This window comes from Myotis yumanensis, unplaced genomic scaffold (assembly GCF_028538775.1).
Source record: "Myotis yumanensis isolate MYYU_CA2020_CCGP unplaced genomic scaffold, mMyoYum1.0.hap1 SCAF_1, whole genome shotgun sequence".
Lineage (NCBI taxonomy): Eukaryota > Metazoa > Chordata > Mammalia > Chiroptera > Vespertilionidae > Myotis > Myotis yumanensis.
The window spans coordinates 14,866,822-14,890,924 of record NW_027223752.1 but is presented as its reverse complement, the minus strand read 5'-3'; the positions used below and the strand labels follow the sequence as shown (position 1 = coordinate 14,890,924).

Below are 24,103 nucleotides of genomic sequence, written 5' to 3'. Positions count from 1 at the left end.
TGATGTTTCCTTCCCTCCCTCCCTCCCTCCCTCCCTCCCCTCAACTCTCTGAAAAGCAATGGGAAAAAATATATGGTGAGGATTAACAAACAAAAATATTCATTTGACTGTTTCAATTTTAAAATCCTATTAAGAATAGAATATTGAAACACAGTGCTCATCTTTACTCACATGAGAACTAACCAAATCAAGGTTATGGTTATAATAAGGGACCGTGAAACCAAGCAAAATTCATTTGTCTTATAAATGGGTTACATTCATAACCTTGGCCTCATTAACGCTAACCTTCCTAGCAACTGCAGGTTACAAGCCATAACGTACTTAAATCTGATCTTACACTAATTTGTACCATTCACTTATGGTCCAGAGTCACATATCAGCTTGAATAAGCAAAGTCACTCCCAGGTTAAAGTGAAAGTGGGCATTCCAGGCCCCACTGCTCTCCCAGTTCCATCCCCTGCTGAGCCCCCCTTCCCTTCCCCACCTCAGTCACTACTTAAGCTAGATGTTCCTTTCTCCAAACGTGTCATGTGCTTTTGTGCCTTTGCTTAAGAATCGATATTCAGCTGCTGAAATTCCAAGTAACCCTGAAAACCCGCTTCCTGCACTGCTTCTTCCACAGGGCCTGCCCTAGCAAGAAGCAATCTCGCCGACCTCCATGTTTCAGGGCAGCTCGCACCGCTAAGACCGTCAGGTGCAGAGATGGCTGTGTACTCACCACCTTCCTCCCAAACACCACAGGCTTCTGGGGAACAGGACCCGGGTTTATTGTTTACATATCTACTGCATATCTTATGTATAGCAGGTGCTCAAAGGTAGCTGGATTAATATCTTTAAGAAAATTAATATCTGAATTTTCCTGTTCCCAGGCCAGTATTTTATATACAATACTTAATATTCTAAAATGTCAATGAGGTTCCCTGATTGGACACCATGAGAGGAACAAAGTTGCAACAGAATTCCTGCCAAAAATGTACAACCTGAATCTGACCATGGACAACACAGACAAACCCAACTGAGGGATGTGCCGTAGACCACCATCTGTCCTTATCAAGGTCAACGTCATGAGAGACACAAAGGACCAACACAGACAGACACAGAACTGAACTCTGGGTCCCGGGAGAACTGCTGTGAGGAGCTTTACCAAGACAGTCAGAACCCTGGACCTGAAGGACAGCATTGTTCCAATATTGCATTTCCGGAAGCTGATCGCTGTGCTGAGGCTAAGGATGGGGATGTTCCTGTTCTTAGGAAATACTCTCAAGTATTTAGGGAAAAGAGGCAGGTTGTCTATAACCAACTCTGAAGTGGTTCAGGGGGAAAATGAGAATGCGAACGTGCTAAATGTTAACAGCTGATACCTGGGAGTTCTATATACTAGTCATGAAACTCCTGTAAGCTTGAAATTATTCAAAATAACAAGTTTTAAAAGCGAACACAGTCTATTACAACATCTGTATATTTAAATCTGGATAAGTCTACTGGAGTATAAACAGGCACAATATTTCTAGAAGGTGGAAAATCTGGTAACACACATTGAAAATGTCGATGCACCATGTCTGAACCTGTGACACTGTTTATAGGGATTTGTCCTACAAAGACTCAGACCTGTACCTAACAGTGTTTACCAGTTATCTATACTAATAAAAGGGTAATATGCTAATTAGACCGGGAGACTTTCCGGACATCCTTCCAGACAAAGCCATGGTGGCGGGGCCAAGGCAGAGGTGGTTAGGGGCGATCAGGCCAGGAGGGGAGGGCAGTTGGGGGCGATCAGGCCGGCAAGGGGGGGGCAGTTGGGGGCGAGCAGGCTGGCGGGGGGAAGGGGGGCAGTTGGGGGTGAGCAGGCCAGCTGGGGAGGTGGCAGTTGGGGCGATCAGGCCGGCGGGAGGGGGGTAAGTTGGGGGCGAGAAGGCCGGCAGGCAGAGTGGTTAGGGGTGATCAGGCAACCTAAGCAACCGAACGACCGGTCACTATGACACACACTGACCACCAGGGGACAGACGCTCAATGCAGGAGCTTCCCCTGGTGGTCAGTGGGCTCCCACAGTGGGAGCGCTGGTCGCCCAGCTCACTGACGGGCACCCAGCCCAGGTTCGGGCTCCTCCCTGGCCACCTGCCGCTACTACTACATCCCTCAGGGGATGTTGGACTGCCGGTTTTGCCCGATCCTCGCTTGGCCTGTGGGGATTGGGCCAAAAGCAGCAGTACGACATCCCCCAAGGGGTCCCGGATTGCGAGAGAGTGCAGGCCAGGCTGAGGGACCACTCCGGTGCACAAATCTGTGCACCAGGCCTCTAGTTTATAATAATGATGATTCAGATATAATCTGAGGGCATTATTAGATATGTTACAATGGGTGCCATGACATGGATATTAAAGTAAAAATATTTTAGAATTTATCTTAATTTGGAAATCCTCTTAACTTGAATTCATGAAATCAAAGATAAGATACTGAAATTGCAGAGTAGAAATCTTTTGAGTGTTTTCTTAATGTCTTCATCTGAGTCAGTTAAGACTGATGCTTAATTCTCGCAAGCTCAGAACCCGATATTATGGTTACAGTCACACTACTCACCTGTTGGACTTGACTCCATAATGAATGTCTATATTGATATTATAGGAAATGAATTCTTTTTCTTCTTCTCCTTCATCACCAACATCCTCTACAAATTAAAATAAACATTGTATCACATTCTTGTCAACATTTCCAATTTTGAGTCAGCTCAACTTATTCTCCCTTCCTACCCATTTTTTTTCTGACTCCTGCCCTGGGCCCTCCTTTGCTGCATAATCTTGGGCAAGGGGGTGAACCTCTCTGGGCCTCCGTTTCTGTGCCTGGGCTGTTGGGCACATTAAGGAGCTGTTGCTGGGCAGTGCTGCAGGTGGGCAGGCATGCTGTGCTAGGGGAGCGGGGGTGCCTTACAGCCAGTTCTCTAGGCCCCACCCACCCCCACCTTGGCTCCCTACACAGAAGTTACCTCTCTCTTCCCTTCCTCTCCCTCCCCTGCCCCTCCCCGACACCCATTCTGCTCAGTTGCTAACTCTGCACTTACTATGTGACAGGCATTTTACTAAGTACTTTAGGTACATCATGTCTTTAACCCTCACTACAACCTATGGGGACTGGCATGACTATTACTATCCTTGTTTCCCAGGTAAGAAATGTAAGCAAATTGTCCTCAGACCGTAGCTGGAAAGGGACAACCTAAGAATTCAGGAGTCAGTGATTCTAAACCCAGTGTCCTCACCAGTACACAGGCTGCCCCTCCCTCATCCAGGCCCCCAGGGCAAACTGCTGTCTAGCATCACCCCAGGGTCCCTGAGAGGTGTTCCCCTCGCCTTCCCCTCTGCTCCTGGAGCATTTCTCATGGCCTGCTGGGGGATCGACTTAGGGATGCACTTCCTCCCCCAAGGTGGGCTCCTGATGCCCAGGAGCCCTTTGAAAAGCTGACTGAATTTAACAGTAAGATAGCTCAAGACACATGTGAGCACAATTTCTAAATGGCTGAAAATCAAAACAGAAAAATAAAAATAAAAATGTGTAAGAACGGAAATAACGCAAACCTGTAGGTGTAGCACTAACCCACCAGAGGCCTGGATGCTCTAGTCAATTATTTCCGAAATGATAAGTTATATGGAAACGTGTGCTAGCAGAAATCACTATCCCAGGATTAAGTTAACAGTATGTATGTGAAATCACTATCCCAGGATTAACAGTATGTATGTGAAATCACTATCCCAGGATTAAGTTAACAGTATGTATGTGAAATCACTATCCCAGGATTAAGTTAACAGTATGTATGTGAAATCACTATCCCAAGATTAAGTTAACAGTATGTATGTGAAATCACTATCCCAGAATTAAGTTAACATGGTTTGCCTTCCCTTTCACCTCCGTGATGGAACAGCATAAGCAGTAGACGTAGCTAAGTGATCTTGGGAAGGCCATTTTCCTCCTCTGGGCTTCAAATCCATGATATGACACGGGCAGCAGGGCGTGGGGTAGTAAGTCAAGTGGCCTACATGAGATGTCCCATTTCTTTAGTGCTAAACACTAGGAAATCTCAGCGTATAGGGCAGGAGTCCTCAAACTACGGCCCACGGGCCACATGCGGCCTGCCGAAAACATTTATCTGGCCCGCCTGCCGCCGCTGTGTGCATAGGAATTTGTTCATAGTTTTTTTTTTTTAAACTATAGTCCGGCCCTCCAACAGTCTGAGGGACAGTGAACTGGTCCCCTGTTTAAAAAGTTTGAGGACCCCTGGTATAGGGCCTGAGCAAAAGCCCTACTTCATTAGTTTTCACACGAGGCAAAACCCACGCTTCAACTGTATAAAATATTACTATGTCAATAAGACAATGACTCTTTCAAAATACTGTTTTTGGTATAGTTTTAGGAAGGGGAAGAATGGCAGAACATTCTAGTATGCCAGATACTTACAAGTTTGTTTTTTTTAAAATATATTTTATTGATTTTTTTACAGAGAGGAAGGGAGAGGGATAGATAGTTAGAAACATCAATGAGAGAGAAACATCGATCAGCTGCCTCCTGCACATCTCCTACTGGGGATGTGCCCGCAACCCAGGTACATGCCCTTGACCGGAATCGAACCTGGGACCTTTCAGTCCGCAGGCCTACGCTCTATCCACTGAGCCAAACCGGTTTCGGCACAAGTTGTTTTTTAAAAATGACTAAAAACAAAACAAAACAGAAAACCAACTGAACAAATCAGCTGGATGTTCTGACTACCAAAATGTGGCTCCCCCACAGGTATGAGAAGCCACACTGCCAGACACCAGCAACACACGTAGCTCAGTCGGTGCTGTGCGAGCACCTGGACCAAGAGCAGCAGGGAATCCTGGACAAACAGCTGTCAGGTGGCGGCATGCTGAAGGATCTCCTCTCTTCACTTTCTGAACTTTCCTTAAGCTGTTCTATAATTTATGTAAAACACATTATCAAAATAACACCCAAACCACACACAGAAAATAAAAGTCACATTCTAGAACCCACCAAAGGAGATACTGACATAACTAAAAGCAAGCACCTCATGGTAACTTGGAATCACTTCTTCTCCCAGCTAAAGTTTCCTCATCTATGTAAACAAAACGACTTGGACTGGACGCAGCATCTAAGGATGCGCCTGCACCTCCGAAGCGGGCCGGGTTACAGGAAGCGGGCAGCAGGCCAGGCCAGGGGATGAGTCAGGGCTCCCACAGGACACTGCAGTGCGGCGGAGCGCAGCTGGGGCTCAGCAGGCACACCCGCTGACGTAATCCCCAGACACAGACATGCAAGTGGGTCTTCTCCAATGCTCTGCGAAATCCTACCTCCTCTCGATGACAATAACTAATGGAAGTTGCTACTAATCGCTCACAGAGTACATTTTTAAAAAAATATATTTTATTGATTTTTTACAGAGAAGAAGGGAGAGAGATAGAGAGTTAAAAACATCGATGAGAGAGAAACATCGATCAGCTGCCTCCTGCACATCTCCTACTGGGGATGTGCCCACAACCCAGGTACATGCCCTTGACCGGAATCAAACCTGGGACCCTTCAGTCCGCAGGCCGACGCTCTATCCACCGAGCCAAACCGGTTTTGGCCACAGAGTACATTTTGGAATCATTTTTAAATGCCTATTCCCCATAAACAGAGATTAAATGAAGTCTGAGCATGTCTGATTCCCACAGAATTAAAGAATCTATGGCTGTTTTATAAACTGCCATCCAATAACTTAACCTTTGTGTCTCTCTGTAAATGATTCCATCTTCTAAATAACAACTTGACATTTTACTTCGGCAGAACTATTAAAAATTGTTCGGAGGAGGAAAGACACTTGATAGTTAATTCTTAATAACAAGGAGACTATTAATCCTGCTATATCTAGAAGCCTGTATACAAACACAAACTGCGTGCTTCATCAGGTACTGTCTGTCAGTAAAGTTTGAGTCAGTTTCCTAACGCTGCTGAGTACTACTGGTTAACACACAATGACTGACAGGAACTGCCTGTTAAGACAGTCAGAGAATGGAAGGACCCGGGCATGCTGGGCTGCCCCTAAGGGCAAACCGTGAGCATTTCTTTTGCTAACTTCTGAGACTGCCAAAATTCTACAGATGTTCAGAGTGTCATTTAGCATCAATCTGTATGCTTTTATTGAAGGACTAGTTTACTTTAAACTATGAGTGATTTATTTTTTTCATGTTTTTATTTTTTTTAGAGAGAGGAAGAGAGACACATCATCGATCGGCTGCCTCCTGCACACCTTCGCCCCCCTTACTGGGGATTGAGCCTGCAACCCGGGCACGTGCCCTGACCCGGAATCAAACCTCAAACCGGTGACCTCTTGGGCCATGGGTCACCGCTCAACCAGAGTCACACCGGCTGGGCAAACTATGAGTGATTTATAACATTATGCTGCGCATTAGGCGAGCACTATGCCTTGTTTCATGAAATAGGAAAACGTGCACATTCAATGACCTTTAAGACTCCAACTACCTCTCCTGGTAGATGGGGATGATTCCACAGTTTGGTGGACGAACAGGTGGAAGAAGGTTAAAGCAAGCTAAGCTGGTAACGGAGGGTGAGGCTGCCTGGCTCCCTGCACCCGTGGGCATTCCCTCATTCACGCTTCTCTCTCAGCCTCCTCCCAGCCACAGGACAAGTCTCTTTCCCAGCGGTGAATGAGCCAGTCCTTCTCTTGGGCCTACACACACTACCAAGTTACTTGTTACATGTTCCTGTTCTGTCTTCCACCTTCTTTTCCTTTAAAACCAAAACCGTGCCAGCGCCCCGTGATTCTGTCCATCACGACCACACATGTCCTCCCTTCCCCTCAGGCAGCGGCCCTAGTTCCCCTTTCCCGGCTCTGGTGCTTTCTCCTGTCACCTCAACAGCCACCCTTCCATCCTGCAGAGGGGCTGTGACTTCCCTGCCACAGCCACTCCGGGCTCCGGGACAAGGTGAAGGCCGGGGAGGAAGTCTGAGGGTCCCTTCAACCCGAAGCCTCCCTCTGAGACACTGTTAGGAATGTGGAGGGCTAAACCCCACATGATACTTGTACATAATGTAAAACTGGGGCTCGTTTTGATATTTCCAGAAAAATAAAGGAGAAATAAGGAACTGAAAACTAGTAAGTTACTAATGCCTAAGGGACTTAAGATTTAATCTTTTTGTTTTGTTAATCCTCACCCCAGGACATTTTTTTCATTGATTTTTAGAAAGAGTAGAAAAAAGGAAGGGAAGCAGGGAGGGAGGGAGAGGGGTGTGTGTGACAGAGACACATCCACTGTTTGCCTCCTACACATGCCCTGACTGGGACTGGAGATCAGACTGCAACCAGGTACAGACCCTTGACTGGGAATTAAACCAGTGACTTTTCAGTACATGGGCGGACGCTCTAACCACTCAGAACACCAGCCAGGGAAAGAAGAGAAACTTTATTTAGAAAGTTACAGAGGTAGAAAAACTGGGCTGTAGGAGAAATGGGTTCAGGAAACAAGTTACAGAAGCAAAAGGGCCTTTGGAGCTTAGGAGAGAGTGAGAAAATAAAAAAGAGACACACACACACACACACACACACACACGTACGTGTGCGTGCAAGGAAAACAACGCCCTGGGAGAAGAGAAAGGCACAGGTGGGAGGGAGAGTGACAAGATGTAATATTTTTAAGCTAATACTAATTCAAAAGACACAAATGATATAAAATAAAGGAAAACAAACTCTCCTATTTCAATAGGTACCAAGGAACTGAATTCTTTCTTTTTTAATATGTTTTTATTGGTTTCAGAGAGGAAGGGAGAGGGAGAGATACAAACTCACTGATGAGAGAGACGCATCAATGGGCTGCCTCCTGTATGGCCCCCACCAGGGATCAGGACTGCAATCCGGGCATGTGCCCTGACTGGGAATCAAACCGTGACCTCCTGGTTCCTGGGTCAATGCTCAACCGCTGAGCCACCCGGGTTGGAATTCAATTCTTAAAACATCTTTTTCTCAACTGGGTCTTCAAAGCCTCGATTTCGGTTTCTCAGTGAAGACAAAGGAGGCTGGACCAACTTGCCAAGTTCTGCTGATAAACAGAACTTCTACCCAACTTAACTGTTTAAAAGAAGTGCTGGCCATTTTCCCTTTGCTGTTCATAAATGTTATTACTCTGCCCTAACCGGTTTGGCTCAGTGGATAGAGCATCAGCCTGTGGACTGAAGGGTCCCGGGTTCGATTCCAGTCAAGGGCATGTACCTTGGTTGCGGGCACATCCCCAGTGGGGGGTGTGCAGGAGGCAGCTGATCGATGTTTCTCTCTCATGGATGTTTCTAACTCTCTGTCCCTCTCCCTTTCTCTCTGTAAAAAATCAATAAAATATATTTTTAAAAAAATAAATAAATGTTATTACTCTGCTACACTGCATTCAATCCATCTTCTGCAGATGGTTTCTCCTATGAAGGGTGCTGGGCCCCGCCTACCGTGTCACAGCACAGGACATCTATAAGGGCCCAGGTGGATGGACTCCTGGCCTGTGTGACAAGACAGTACGGTGCCATAGGAAATTCTTCCTGTTAACTTATTAACTATTTTATTAGCCATTTGGTGGATGTGGGGGCGGGGGGGAGAGCTAAGCAAAGGCCAAAAACAAGTACTTTTTAGTCATCAATTTACTTCATTTCTTTGTGCTTTAGGGAAATTAAGTCCTCAAATAATTTTTAAACACACACACACACACACACACACACACACACACACACACACACACCCCACACGCTCCTCATACAACTTTCCAGGCTGTTGCAGCTCTAAGAAGCTGAGTGCTGTCAAAGGCACTATTTGCTTTCAGACTCAGTCCCTACCTGCCTCGCACTGACGAAGAGGAGGTGGGCCCCTCGATATGTATCCCAGGAGAAGTAGAATTCTAAGCGTAGGGGAAGTGCTGGCTAAAGGCAGCCACTATTTTCAGTCTTCAAGTTCTAAGTTAAAGTTTTAGACCTTAGAAACACACAGCACCTGACCCCGGCCTGGTCACCAACAAGCGGGAGTGCGCACACAGGTCCCGGGGCACCTGCGGCCTGTTCCTCCCTCCACCACCAGCCTCTCCCGGGGATAGAGCACAGCCCTGAAGGCACCCAGTAGAAGTGCTACAGACACCCCCAACTCCAAAACGGCTACTCGGCAATGAGCTCCATCGGGCCTTCATTCCAGAAGCACACAATGAAGAAAACGATGTTAAAAAGAAAGAAAGAAAACAAGGTTCTACATGCCGGAGATGACAGAAAGGAGATTTCTCTTTTTAACGAGGAGCTACAATTTAACTTTCCCTTTCCCACAAACTCTCCAGTTCTTCACTATCAAAATAAACTGTTTAGTTCACAGCCTTTATTTTACATTTTAAGGAATGTTACCTTAACAACAACAAAAAATACTTTCATATATATATATATATATATATATATATATATAAAATCTGGGGTAGTTACAAGTAAAAAACATATAGAGATCTTCATGTAAAAATGCTTCTATATTCCATCACAAGTGTTTGGAAAACTCCTTCCATTAAAAGGGGGGAGGGGTAAAAGAAAAGCAATCTGTCCTCATTAAATAAGTTCTATGACTTCATTGTCGGTGGTGGCCTTTATTCAGATTAAATAGTTCCGGGTTGTTTTCCATATTATAATGCAAGCCTACCTTTTCACACGACTACAGGATGCTCGTATTTGCTTAAATGTACAAATGCCAAAGCTAACTCACAAAACCACCCGGAAGAAAGCCCTCTCACCAAGTGACCCGGGACTGCACGTCTATCTCAATTAGGCTAGTGTAGCCAGGATGCTAACAAGGCTAACGGTACCACCTAGCTTTCCTCAGACTTTTTGTAAGTGGAAAATAAATTACAGGCAGGCTGAATTACTTTAAATACCTCAGGGATTTATGTATTGTTTTTAACCCTCACTCAAGGATATGCTTATTGATTTTAGACAGAGGGGAAGGGAGAGATGGAGAGAGGAAAGGGGAGGAAGAGGGAGAGGGCAAGAGAGATATGAGAGAGAGAGAGAGAGAGAGGAGGGAGGGAGAGAGAGAGAGAGAGAGAGAGAGAGAGACAGAGAGAGAGAGAGAGAGAGAGAGAGGTGAGAGGGAGCATCTATTGATTGCCTTATGTATGTGTCCCAATTGGGGATCAAACTGGCAACTTGGGTATGTGCCCTGACTGGGAACCACCACCCCCAACCTTTTGGCGTGTGGAATGACGCTCCAACCAACTGAGCCGCACCAGGCAGGGCTTCAGGGATTTTTATAAACGAAGGAATGAGGTAGGATTTCAATTTTAGCCGGTCTCATTCTTTGGTCAATGTTCAAAAGTGCAAGTCATTATGGAGACAAGATTTGGATGCCTAGATATCCGCTTTGCTGAAAGAAGAAAATGTGCTCATCAAGATCTGCACAAACTAGAACACATACGAGAGGAATAGGGTTCCACCTAAAAATTAGCAACGTCCAATCCTAAGATGTTTGAGCAAAGTGAAGTACTTATGAGCACTCTAGAAGCAAAGAACAACGCAACTTAAAAGAAATTAAAGACTCAACATGGAAATCACTGATCTCAATCAACTGTTCAATGAAAATATTATCAAGAATTAGCCAAGGTCAAAGAACTCAAAATACAATAACTTAAACAACTAAGATTAAAATATGTTTTAATAAAATAATGTGCATTCAATGAAAAAAAGACCAGAAGAACTGACACCAAAAATGCTGACAGTGGTTACAGCTGGGTTGATGGTGACTCTAATTTTATCTGTATTACTTTAAATTTTTCTAGCATGACTATGTGCTCTTTTTGAAAAAGAGTATATGAGTTAAATGTATTTTAGTAAAAAACACTAGTGGGGCCCAGCCAGCATGGCTCGGTGGTTAAGCCTCAACCTATGAACCAGGAGGTCACAGTTCAATTCCCCTTCAGGGCACATGCCCGGCTTGTGGGATGGATCCCCAGTGGGGGTTGTGCAGGATGCAGCCCATGGATGATTCTTTCTCATCACTGATGTTTCTCTCTCTCTCTCTCCGTTCCTGTCTGAAATCAATGAAAATATATTTTAAAAAACACTAGTGGATTTCCATTCGGGAAAACATAAACTCAATCATAACAGAAAACCCTAAACATTAATAACCTAAATATGCCCGAAAGGCTTCTTTGCATTAACATTCCCTGTGGATCTAAGAACATTATTCTTTCACACTCTGACCCTCAACCCTCCTGCAGAAGCAGAGGCCACAATGAAGCATCTCCCGAGATCACTAGTCTTTGAAAGAAACAAATTATCACAAAGAAACAAATGGGTGAGGCCCATCGCATAGGCTCTCTGTTAACAGACCACGCAGCCTTCAGAGATTATAAGCAGCTATAAGCAGCTTGCAGGGGGAGGTTTTCTGACAATGCACAATTCTTTGGTGCTAACGCTCAAAGCTCAAAGACGCCTGCACGTCATCCCTGGGTTCCCAGACGGACCGGGCCACACCCATCCGCGTGGCCGTCCTCTACCAAGTGGTCTTCCAGAATCAACGGGAAGCCCTCCCTGCAGGCAAGCTCTACCCTCAAGGCAATCAAGCCCGGCGTTTGGAAGGTCACCATTTGCCTCCTCTCCCCACTAGCTGCCTAACCCGAATCTTTCTTTTCTAAAATCTGTGCAATAGACTCAAACATCCCAGGTATCCTCTAGGCATCACACAAATGATAAGGTATGATTAGCGTGGGCTGGAAGCTGAGCCGTTGCGTCTAAGGACGAGGATTGGCTGGTGACCTTGACTCACGTCACCGGAGCCTCAGTTTCCTCGCGTGGGAAATGGGGAGATACACACACTCCGCAGGGACGCTGTGGGGACCAAGAGGCGGAGCTGGGGGCGCGCATCCACCCAGAAGTGAAGCGGGGCTCGCAGCCCTGTCACTCCGGGAGGCCCGGCGTCCGGGTCCGCACCAGGCCCGGGCGGGGATGCCCGCCGGCCGCCGCTCCCCCGGCTCCGACCGCCTGGACCGCCAAAGGGCCAGGACCCCGCTGCCCACGTCCCCCCAGATCCCGGCGCCGGGACACAAATCGAAACCGAAAAGCTCATGTGACATTGGAGGCCGGGATGCGGCCTCCGCCCGCCGCGCTCAGCCCGGAGACGCTGTCTCCACCCAACTCGGCCATCTTGAGGCCGGCAGACAAAGCGATGCCATTGTTGGGGGTGACGGCGAGACAGGGACGCCCTCCTCCCTCCGCCACCCGGAAGGGGCACCCGGGCTCCGCCGGCCACCGGCCGGGCCGGACCGCACCTTTGAGCGTGGAGCGCTCCACCAGCACCGTGTGGACCTGCGGGTCCGAGAGGAACTTGCGCATCTGCTCGAGGGCGCTCTTCTCCTCCAGCGCCGCCTCCAGCGCGGCTGGCGCCTCGCCGCCGTCTTCCAGCAGCAGCGGCACCAACTTGCGCAGATGCTTCTGCAGCATCGACACGTCGGCCACGTTCTGCACGGCCGACACCTCCAGGCCGGCCGAGCCGTCCTCGCCGCCGCCCCCGGGATCCGACATGACGCCGCGCTCGGGACCCGCGGGCAGTGCAGAGAAAGTGGCTGAACTCCGCGCGAGACCTGGCGAACCAGAGAAACGGGCGCCGGACGCCGACCGCCGCTAACCCGCGGCCGACTGAGACCCGCAAGCACCGGCTCCGCCCTAAAGGCCACCGCCCGCCGGCCCCGCCCCGCCGCCCGCTCGCCGCCTGCCGCAGCCACTGGCGCCCGCTCGCGGCCCTGGCGTCACGACGTAGCGCATGCGCACAGGCGGGCCCATGGGCGAGGATGCGCAGACTTCTGGGACTTGTAGTCCCAGCATTGGGCGGGACCCAGCGTCCCGCACCTCCAGCCCTTAAGAATGGGGACTTAGCGCAGGGGTCGGTGTGGGGTAGGCATGAGCTACGGTTTTTCTTGTTTACTGCTGTGGCTGCTGCGAACAGCCTAGAGCCAAGACACTCCACAAATATTAAATGAACGAAGAAATGGTGTTATTGACGAGAGCTAACGTTTTTTGAGCACTGAGCTTGTGCCCGACATTGTTCTAAGCACGTAGCCAGTGTTCTTTCGTTGAACAAATGAATGACTACAATGTGTTCAGTGCTAAAATATGTAGTCATGACATATGTATAATTAGATATATTTGGGAGGGTGAGGACATTGATCAGAAGGGGGAGGAGATGAGGGGCGTGTCAGGAACGAGTCAGGTGGCTAGGCTGGAAGGAGGGAGGTGGGGAGGGGCACTCCCAGCAAAGAAAATAGCCTTTACAAGGGTAGAGGGCTTGAAGGTTGCAGCTGGAGCCCTGACTACAGGGGCAATGTTAGGTGAAGCTGAGAGATGACACCTGACCGGCAGGGTAAAGCCAAGCGGTGGGTCCTGGGCTGCTTATGACAAAATAATTCCCCCCAAGGTGCAGTGAGGACCAAGGGGGAGACCTATGTGAGAGCATCCACCCGGAACAGTGATGTTCCACTCGCAGGGACGGGGGGGGGGAGCTGGTACTGTCATTCGTGGGCCTCAGCATCTGGGTCCACACCAGGCGGGGCTGAGAGGCCTGCTGGCTAAGGGTCCCGGCTCCCATCCATCTGGACCTCCTTCCTTACACTGAAATGACATCAGGGCCAGAATCTAGGTGGCCTGCATTCTTGGTTTGTTTGTTTGTTTGTTTGTATATTACATGTTCTTGGTTTAGAGATGACAGTTTCTTTTAATTGGCCTTTGATAGTTCAAATTCATAACTTGCTTATTAAATTGCGTGAAGGAAGGGAAGCCAAAGGCATTATTTTTGTATCAAAGTGCACAGTCAGAGAGCTGAGTCCTGATTGGTGGAAGGATGGTGGGATGATTTGATTTCCCCAAATCACCTTTGGAAAACTTCAAGACATAAAATTATCCTTGCTCCATCACCAGGTGCCAGGCCCCAGCGGCTGCTGGAACATGAAGATGAAACAGATTCTTGATGTTAAGGAGCTAATGGAGGGAGAGATTAATATCCCGCTCCCCTGCCCTTGCAGTCCACCCTTGGGTAGTATGCCCAAGCAGATAGACACAGCCTTCCGGGAACAATAAGCGCAGCTGCGGCGAGTCTGCACTATGATCATAACGGTAATGAATAATCACACCGCCAACAGCTAACACTGAGTGCTCACTCAGTGCTGGGCACTCTGCTGAGTTCTCTCCCAACCCCATGTCCCTGGGGGTAGGAACAGGGACAGAGGAAAATCTTTTAGGTGCAGGTCAGTGAAATCGGAACTGACTGCACACCATCTGAGCCCAGAAATCCAGCAGCAACCTGGCAGAGGGGGAGAGGCTGCTTGAGGGCTGCACGGTGAGTCAGCACCAACCTGGAGACCTCACCTCCAGCATCTAAGCGACTCCAGCATCTGCAGCCTGGCCCCCCGCCAGGGCAACAGGGCCGCAGCCTCCGGATCTGCAGCCCAAACCTGGCTGCTCCCATTGCTTAGTGGATTGGATATCTCAGCTGTCTCTTGTCCCTAGTGGAATCATCCTTTAATAGGCAGTGGGCCGGAGGTGCTGGAGACAGGATTCGTTCTAAGCCAGTGGTTCTCAATCTTGGCTGCACATTAGAATCACCTGGGAATCTTTTTAAAATCCTGATTTCTGTGCCTCATCCTCCGGAAATTCTGTTTCTTTGTTATGGGGTGGGGCCACAACATTAGTAACAAAGAAACAGAATTTCCGGGGGATGAGGCCCAGAAATCAGGATTTTAAAAAGATTCCCAGATGAGTATCTTTGTGTGGCAATATATATACATTTTTTAAAGAATGTTTTCTTTTGGAAAAAAAATAAAAAGATTCCCAGGTGATTCTAATGTGCAGCCAAGGTTGAGAACCACTGTAAGTTGATGGGAAATGATGGCTGCTAGGGAGGCACTTGTATTTTATCGGAAATTGGCGATGAGCTGTCTACACGGAGGAGGCCGCATCCACTCTTTAAAATACTGCGTTGGTGGCTCTCCAAGTCCGAGTCTGTCAGTCTCACCTCCACCTTCCCTCTCCCTCCCCCACTCCCAACCCAGGTGGCCCGAGCGCCTCAGCGCGAGCCCCGCCGGCCCAGCACTTTTCAGGATCTGCCCCAAGGCTCTCCCTCCTCTCCCTCGAAATTCCACATTGGGTTGGGTTGGCCCTCTCATCCATCCATCCATCCATTCATTCATCCATCCCATGGGCGCTGGTTATGTCCTCCCCCGGGAAACGCGGTACTGGCGGTGGTAGCAGGGTCTGTTCCGCTGGGCACACTTTGGATTTTGACCTTTCCAGCGGCTGCCAGCGCGGGGCTCCACCCATCTATAGGGCACCGGGTTACAGGGTGCTTTCTGACGAAGCTCCTCCCAGGATCCACCCCCTTTTCTATCTTGGTTCCCAGTCCAGAACCCCAGGTAAGGCTGGGACCAAACAGGGAACCCTGGAGGCTTTGAGCCCCGCTGCCCACGGCTGCAGGGCTGGAGGGGAAGGGACCCCGACCAGAACGGTGCGGTGTCTTGGCGCCCTCTGGTGGCGCCGAGGAGCACGCGCACAATGGCACTTCCTCCCGGGGCAGGAGGGCCCTCCCTAGCCAGCTTCCCTATCCACCTTCGCAAGGTCACCTGAATCACTCGTCCAGAGCAATGCCAGCCCGTGGCTTAGCCTGCATCCCCCGCCCGTCCATTAGTGAAGGGTCTCTGAACCCCTGACAGTGCCCTGGCCCCTTCTCTTACGTAAGAACTGTGTCTGTCCCCAGCCAAGGCCACCCTTCCGGCCCTGAGAGCGCTGGCCCCCATCCCCTCTGGTGGATGGATATCGCCTCTGAAATTCTCCACCTGCTCCCAAATGTTCTCCCTCCCCCCCTCCTGAATTCTTCCCAACGGTGTCCAGTGCATCCCTTCTTTAAAAAGGAAAAGGAGAAAACCCTGCCAAACCTTCCTGCCCTTTTCAGCAAAACTCCTTGAAAAATGAGTGCACGTGGCGCCTGCCTCTCACCCGCCTTGAACATACCCAGGGGTGCTCTGAGCTCACCCCCACGTTCCTGAGCAGGTGCTCCTGTGGAGGTCACCCACGCCTCCCCATGGCCAAATCCAGCGAGCAGCCCTTGGTCCTCATCTTGCTGATTATTGGACAGGATTAGCCCCCGTCCCCCCAAACATTCCTTCACCAGCTTTTGGCGGCCACATTCTCCTGGTGGTCCTCATCACCACGGCTCCTTCTCCGCCTCCTTTGCTGGATCCTCTCCTCTTTCCAACCCCTGCAGGTTGGAGGGGCCCAATGTTCAGCCTTCAGATGGCATGTGTTCCATCAGCGCTCCCTCCCCAGGGGGCCTCCTGGTCCTGTGACCTTCAATACTTCTCCACATGACTCCCACCTCAGGAAGCGTTCCGCTGCTGGGGGGGGGGGGGGGGGGGGGGTGAGTGTTCTAGGAATTGCCAATTAGGCCACGTTGGTTGAAAGTGCTGTTCAAGGCCTCTACATCAAGCATGTTAAACACACAGCCCACAAGGAATATTTTTGCAGCCCAGCCAATATAATGGTATGTAAGAAACGCTTTAATAAAATTTTCATAACTTAATTTTTACAATATCCTGTTATACATAATTATTAATAACGAACTACAACGTTCGCTAATGACTGATTACTATAATCATGTTGCATTCATTTCCCTTACGCGCCTTACGCACAGGCGCACCATTTCTCTCCACTAATACTAGCAGCGAATATTTTAGCAGCTAGTCTTGGACTGGTTTGGTGTGCGAAACAGGAAATATTTCGCTTTCGGAGAACAGGAAAAATAGGTTTATTTGCCTTACCCTTATGAATTTGTACAGTTATTCAGCGTCTGCTAAGTTAATGTTCAAGAAAAAATAATTTTTGTTAAAATGTTCTATTATTTTGTTAATGATTACTCGCTTATTTCAGCCCTTTGTATTCAGCATGTCTCTATCAAAATAAACCTACATTTCTATGAAAATTTAAGCTTTTGTTTTTTTGCGGCCCACATAAACTTAAACCTTGTTTATTTGGCCTGTGTTAGCCTTTCAGTTTGACACGCTTGCTCTACATCCTTACTGATTGTCTACCCACAGGTTCTATAGATCACTGAGAGGCGTTAAACTTGCGAATTATGACTGAGCATTCGTCTCTCTCCTTGTAGTTAGATCTGTTTTTGCTCCATGTATTTTGAGGCCGTTATTAGATGAATAAACATAAGGCAGTTATGCCATTTTCATGAACTGACCCTTTTGATTTTTAAAAGTTGATTTTGGAGAGAGGAACAAAGAGAAATATTGATTTGTTGTTCCAATTATGCATTCATTAATTCCCGTATGTGCTCTGACTGGGGATTGAACTAGCAACCTTGGCATGTTAGGACAACACTCTAACCAACTGACCTACCTGGCCAGGGCTCCCTCTGTCATTTTGAAATGTCTCTCGTTATTCCGAGTAGCAGCATGTACCCTCTGATTATTTTTGTCCCATTTTAGCACGCCCAATCTACAAGGATTCATTCGTTCACGCACTCCAGCTTTCTTCTGATCAGTGTTAGTGTGATACATCCGTTCCCGTCCTTTACTTTTAACCTGTTGGTTCTTTATATTTAAAGTGGCTTCTTATGGGCAGTGTACAAAGTTGGCTCTTGCTTTTAAAAAGTCTTCTCTAACACCCCCTGCCCTGTATTTGGAAGAATTATTGCTATGGCTGGGTTAGGTCACCACCTTTGACTTGTCTTACATTTGTCCCCGTTCTTTGTCATCTCAGAGGGAAAGACGTCCTAGGCTTGCCCACGTGGGCCCTGAGTGACCTGGCCCTGGGCTCGCCCTCAGACCCGTCTCCTAGTTCTGTCCCCCGAGCTTGCTGACCTCCTGTTGTCCCCAATGACACAAGGCACACCTCAGCCTGAGGGTCTTTTCCTCTTCCCAGAATGCTCTTCCTCCAGGGTGCGAATGGGCTGGCTGGCCCCTTTTCTGAGTCACACCCCTGCTCAAGTGTGACCCTTCAGGGGGGACCTCCTTGACCACCTTCTCCAAAATAACACCCTTGCCGAGCTCCCTTCACTTATCGCTCCGTTTTTCTCCCGAGCATGTTTCCTGGTGCGACGCTCGTGTGCTTCCTGTTCACGGTCTGCACCCCCAGCTAGAATGAGATTCCATGCAGTCCAGGACGTTCCCTGAGTAACACCAAATCCTGCACGTGTCCCTGCCTGAACCTGTGTCCTGCTCGCTGTGGGTGTGGAATAAATCTTTGGGTCAGGAGTAAACAGAGCACTCCTGTCCAGGTGAATTGCCGAGTAATTCTAGAAGGACAGAACTTTAAAAATGAAAAGATTATTCAGCAACCAAGTTACAGATAAACACATCAAAGCCAATTTTTAAAAACAAGATATTTTTATTGATTTCAGAGAGGAAGGGAGAGGGAGAGATAGAAACATCAATGATGAGAATCGTTGATTGGCAGCCTCCTGCAAGCCCCCTACTGGAGATTGAGCCTGCAACCTGGGCATGTGCCCCTGACCAGGATCAAACCCAGGACCCTTCAGTCCACAGGTCAATGCTCTATCCACTGAGCCAAACTGGCCAGGGCATCAAAGCCAATTAATAAAGAAACAGTCCAGCTTATTTCTATGATATTACAGACTTGCACTAAGCACCTTGGGTCACATGCATCCCTGTCTAATCCTTCCCAGGCCTTTGCAGTTTATCACCATCCATGGTCGCAGTGGCAGCCACAATGTACCCCTTCATTCCTCAAGACTGAGAAGAGGAGACATGTACCAAGCTCTTTTTTTTTTTAAACATATTTTATTGATTTTTTTACAGAGAAGAAGGGAGAGGGATAGAGAGCCAGAAACATCAATGAGAGAAACATCGATCAGCTGCCTCCTGCACACTCCCCACTGGGGACGTGCCTACAACCAAGGCACATGCCCTTGACCAGAATCGAACCCGGGACCCTTCAGTCCACAGGCCGACGCTCTATCCACTGAGCCAAACCGGTCAGGGCACGTACCAAGTTCTTGATGCACCTTCATGAAGTCACTGCATTGGACAGCTGCGGATTTGGGATGTCACATTGTGGGTTGAATGGTGTCCCCCAAAATGTTGAAGTCCTAACCGCTGGTACCTGTGAATGTGACCTTATTTATAAAAGGGGTCTTTGCAGATGTAATGAAGATGTCATTACATTTAGTGCAGGACCTAAATCCAATGACTGGTGTTCTTTAATTTTTATTTTTTAATATATCTTTATTGTTGAAAGTATTACAGATGTCTCCCCATCCCTCGCCCCCCTTAATCCCTTCCACCCCGTTCCTGCCCCCTCCCCAGACCTTCACTGCACTATTGTCTGTCCAGGGGTTATGCATATATGCATGTCAGTTCTTTGGTTAACCTCTTCCCCCCTTTCCCTCTGAAATTCGTCAGTCTGTTGCATGCTTCAGTCTCTGACTGGTGTGCTTATAAGATGGAAATCTGGACCCAGACACACAGGCCCACGTGGGAAGGAAGAGCTCTACAAGCCGAGGACAGCAAGGTTGCTGGCAACACCAGGAGCTGGAGCCTGGAACAGATTTTCCCTCAGTCTCCGAAGGAAGCAGCCCTGCTGACACCTGGATTTCAGAGGTCTAGCCTGCAGAACCGTGTGAGAGTAAGTCCTACTGTTTGAGCCACCCAGTGTGGGGTAACTTACTACAGCAGACCTGGAGGGTGAAGTACTGGTGTCCCAGAGACAGCTTAATAATTTGCCCAGCACCCCAACTCCTGCACCCTGGAAGCTTCAGAACTTTGGGATGGAAGGGAACTAAGACCCCATCTGCCAGAAAATGAAGTTGTCTCAAACTTCCATTGGCAAGTCCTCCACTAACCAGTGGGCCAAACACCCATGCGTCTGATGTGGCACAAAGATAAACTTTCGGCAAATCCCTCGTGTGAGCAACAGCAACACACTGGTTTCAGTGCTCTAATGCAGCATCATGTGGTTCACTTTTATTTTATTTTTATTAAAATATATTGTATTGATTGTTTACAGAGAGGGAGAGGGATAGTTAGAAACATCGATGAGTGAGAAACATCGATCAGTTGCCTCCTGCACACCCCCTACTGGGAATGTGCCCCCAACCAAGGTACATGCCCTTGACCGGAATCGAACCTGGGACCCTTCAGTCCAGAGGCCAATGCTCTATCCACTGGGCCAAACCGGTCAGGGCAGTGGTTGGCAAACTGCGGCTCTCGAGCCACATTCGGCTCTTTGGCCCCTTGAGTGTGGCCATGAAGTTTCAACCGCACGGTACGTGCCCGCACGTGGTATTTTGTGGAAGAGCCACACTCAAGGGGCCGCAGTTTGCTGACCACTGGGTTAGGGCGTGATTCACTTTTATACTGAAGAGGCATATAGTCTTTTTTTCCCCTCAAAACATGTTTTATTGATTTTAGAGAGAGAGAGAAAGAAACATCAATGTGAAAGAGTAATATAGATCGGTTACCAATTGGGGATCGAACCTGAAACCCGGTTATGTGCCCTGACTCTGGGAATCCAACTGACAACTTTCTGGTGCACGGGACGATGCTCAACCAACTGAGCCACACTAGCCAGGGCTGAAGTGGCATATAGTCTTGTCATTAAATGGGCGAGACCTGCCAACAGCTTCACCTGCTGGGTGCCTCTGACAATGTAGCAGAAGTTGCAGGTGCAGGTGGAAAGACTTCATCTTCTGTCCCCTGATGAAGAACTTGCCAGATCAGGAACCTCAGGACCAGACATGCTGAAGGGCTGATGGGACTTGGGGAGAGGGAGTTCCGAACTGGCTGCGCCTCGTCTGGAAAGCCGCAGGCCCCTCTCGGTGCGGTGAAAATGGCACCTGTGTGCAGCAGCCCCACTAGGCCACGCAGTGCTGTGACTGTATACCCACTGGCCATCTCAGCACCTAGGAAACTCTGTGTGGCAGCCTGCAGCTCAGAGACCTGGGCTGTGACGACGCACCAGTCAGGGCCAGGTTTTCCCCATGAAGATGCATCAGGGTGGGGTGGGGATCAGGAATGGGAGAACCAAAGTGGAAGGATGAGGGCTGGGTGCTGGGGTCATGAGCAGGGGCTGCTCCCATTCCCCGGGTGAAGATGCCAGAGATGCCAGAGGTTTGGAATTTTGGGGGGTAGAGGGAATACTGCCTTCCTGGCGTGGGGTCTATCTAGCTTGGTTAAGAATAGCACAGCAAAGAGGCTGCAGGGGATGCTGGTGGGAAGGCTGTCTCACAATCCTACAAAGGCCTTATCTGAGAACTAAATTCCAAGTCTTTTTGTGGCCACCAGTTGTATCTCTGAACATCTCCTACTGTGCAAACTCCCATTCCACTGCGGGCTCCCTCCTACCCCAGGGCCCTCGCATGTGCTCTGCTTTTCTGCCTGAACGCTCTTCCCTCACTTCCTTCCAAGTAACTTCTCAGTTAAGGCCTCACCTGCCCCTTATGTAAATTTGTGCCCACCTCCTAGGCCTTTCCTATCCCTCTCCCGTTTTAGTTTTTCCCAGTGGCACTTACCACTTCTAATATAGTATGAATGTTGTTGATCTTGCTTATTGTGTTTTTCCTGCACTGGGAGGTAAGTTCTCTGGGGGCAGGGATTTCTACTTCTCTTGTTTAGCTAGACCTGCAGTGCCGAGAAAAGCGGCTGATCCCCAGGAGGTGTTTAATAGGCACTTGTTGAACTGAATGAACTAAGCTGTGGTCACTGTTTCTCTTTGGGCCTTGTCCCATTTCTCATGCCCCTCTTTCCACCTGTGGCTTCCGGGCTCCTCCCTCCTTCCGCTTCTTTTCCTGGAGCCGCCTGACACCCAGCTGCCTCTGCTGCGCCTGACACAGTTCTGCCCGGTGGGGAGGGGAGACTGGGGAGCTGTTGGCTCCATCCTCCAGCCACCAAATTTTGAACAGGAAGCAGTAGGGAAGGGGTATGTCATCGCGGCCTGGGTGACTATGCACGAAAAGAGGGCGTGTGTGCTCCCAGGTGGCTCGCCCACCCTCACTTTTCAGGGTGCAAGAGCCTTCTGGCGGGGTGAGCAGGTCTAACCCTGGCTCCTCCACTTCCAGGCTGGGCGGCCCCAGCAAAGTCTCTCCCAGGCTCTGGGCCTCACCCAGAGGGTGCGGGACCGCCACGTACCTATCGACGATTGGTCGCTGAAGTCAGCCAAGGACAGGGGCTCTGCCTTGCGCAACAACCTGGTTCACAGTCGGCTTTCCGAGCAGATGGCGCGGGTCCCCGCCTCACACTCGGCAGCGCATTTCCACGCACTCTGCCTCACGTAGGCGTCGGGCCACCTTGTTCTTCGGGCAACACTGGGCCCACGGCACAGCCGAGGGAACCGAGGTCCAGACGCAGAGGGCGGGCTTCTTACTTCGTAAGTGGACGAACCCGCCCTGCAGACGGCCGCGTGCGGAAGCCGGAGCCGGAGGGCAGCCGCGAGCTTCACCGTCCCGAGCCCCGCTTTGGGGTCTAGTCTCTCCAGTCCCCTCCCGCCACAGACAGAAACCAGTTTCAAGGAAGCCGCCACCCTGGTCACGTGTCCCGTTCGGTCATGTGAGCGCTCGGACCAATCGCCAAGGCTAGGACTGGGAGGCCTTAGGATTGGCCCATCCCTGCCAGGAGGCGGGGCTTTGCTCCGAGGAGGGGGAAACATAGTCAGCCCCTCCCTGCCCAGTGCTGTCATCCGCGTGAATCTCGCTCGCTCGCTCGCGAGACCCGAGGCCCAGCTGGTGACTCTAAGCCCTACAATGCACCGGGCAGGGGTGGGGCAGCGCGTATTGGCGCCGCCTCGCGCGCCGCTTGCGTCATCTTTCTGAGTCGGCCTTGAATTAATGGCGCTTGTCGTCCTGAAATCCCTGTTCGGCTTCCCATTGCATGGAAAATTGGGACAAGTTTCATAACGTGGACGCAAGGGCCTCCCACCGCCGTCCTTTCCTGCCTCCAGGCCCCTGTCCCCGCGGCTTCTGCAGCCCTCGGTTCCTTCCTCACGTCTGTCGTGGGCTGGCTCGCCTTCCAAGCACTCGCTGGATTGCTCTTGTTGCAGCTAGACTTGGGATATTTAAGCCGTGGTCCTTAGCTGGGCTTCCGGGGGCTGTGACCCCCTTCAAATTATATGCAGAATAGGGTGTGTAGGTGCAGCTGTGGGCTTGGGGTGGGAGGGGTTTTCGCTGAGAACCCCCACAGGACTATCAGGGCCCCGCGAGGTCTGTGGTTTGAGCAGGGCCTGGCACAGGTGTTCGAAGACATTCTTATGAGGCCGAGGAGAATATGCTAACGTCATTTCTCCCAAATCTGCACTCACCTCAGTGTTCTCCTGCAGGAATACTTGCTATTACCTGCACGCAACTTGATGGCATGCCTCCCTAGGGGGGTCGTGCTTTTCGGTCCGGAATGCTCATTCATTCGTCCTTTCATCAAATACCGATTGAGCCTATGTGCTTGGGGTGAAGGAGTCGGGCACAGCGCCAGACACTGGAGACTAGTGAACCACACGAGCCCAGGCACTGTTCTTCGTTGCTAGACAGTGAAGGACTCACTCTGCCCAGAGAGGGCCACCCCTTGCTCCCAGCTCCTGGCAGGTCGCCCCTGAACCCTGATAGGAGTGTCTGTGTACCTGGGGCCTTGGGCCATGTTGGAGAGTCAATGCCAACAGTGGGATTTACCCACTGGGTCTTGGGCTGCACAATATCCGCTCACCCTTTGGAGGGGCTGGACACTAAGGGCAGCCATGTAAATGTGACTGACCTCCAATAAAACTGTGGACACTAGGGCTTGGGTGTGCTTCCCTGGATGACAACACTCCCCAGGGAGAGGACACCTGGAAGCTCGGAGACTGGTCTCGGTCACCATGACCCTGCCCTGTGCATCTTTTCTGGCTTCTGACTTTATCTGTATCCTTTCACTCTCCTACATCATAGCCACATGTGCTTCCTAGGGAATTACTGAACCTGAGGGTGGCCTTGGGGGCATCCTGAAGTAGGCAGCCCCCTTCCCACTGACACCCCTAGAGCACCTGGAAAGCCTGCTTCTCTCCTCTGCCCATCACTCCAGTGTTTGGGCTTCAC

The 24,103-nt window shown here is 49.7% G+C and overlaps 1 protein-coding gene across 1 annotated transcript in view; it reads right to left on the bottom strand.

Moving 5' to 3' along the window:
• Positions 1-12,662, bottom strand: part of LOC139010127 (cytoplasmic dynein 1 heavy chain 1-like) — a 64,895-nt gene extending 52,233 nt beyond the window's left edge. Inside the window, exons 1-2 of the mRNA XM_070414216.1 lie at positions 12,309-12,662; positions 2,578-2,665 (exon numbers count right to left, since the gene is read on the bottom strand). Coding sequence (XP_070270317.1) covers positions 2,578-2,665; positions 12,309-12,561 — 341 coding nt within the window. The 5' untranslated portion in view covers positions 12,562-12,662. The remainder of the gene's footprint in view (positions 1-2,577; positions 2,666-12,308) is intronic.
• Positions 12,663-24,103: the final 11,441 nt, after the last annotated feature.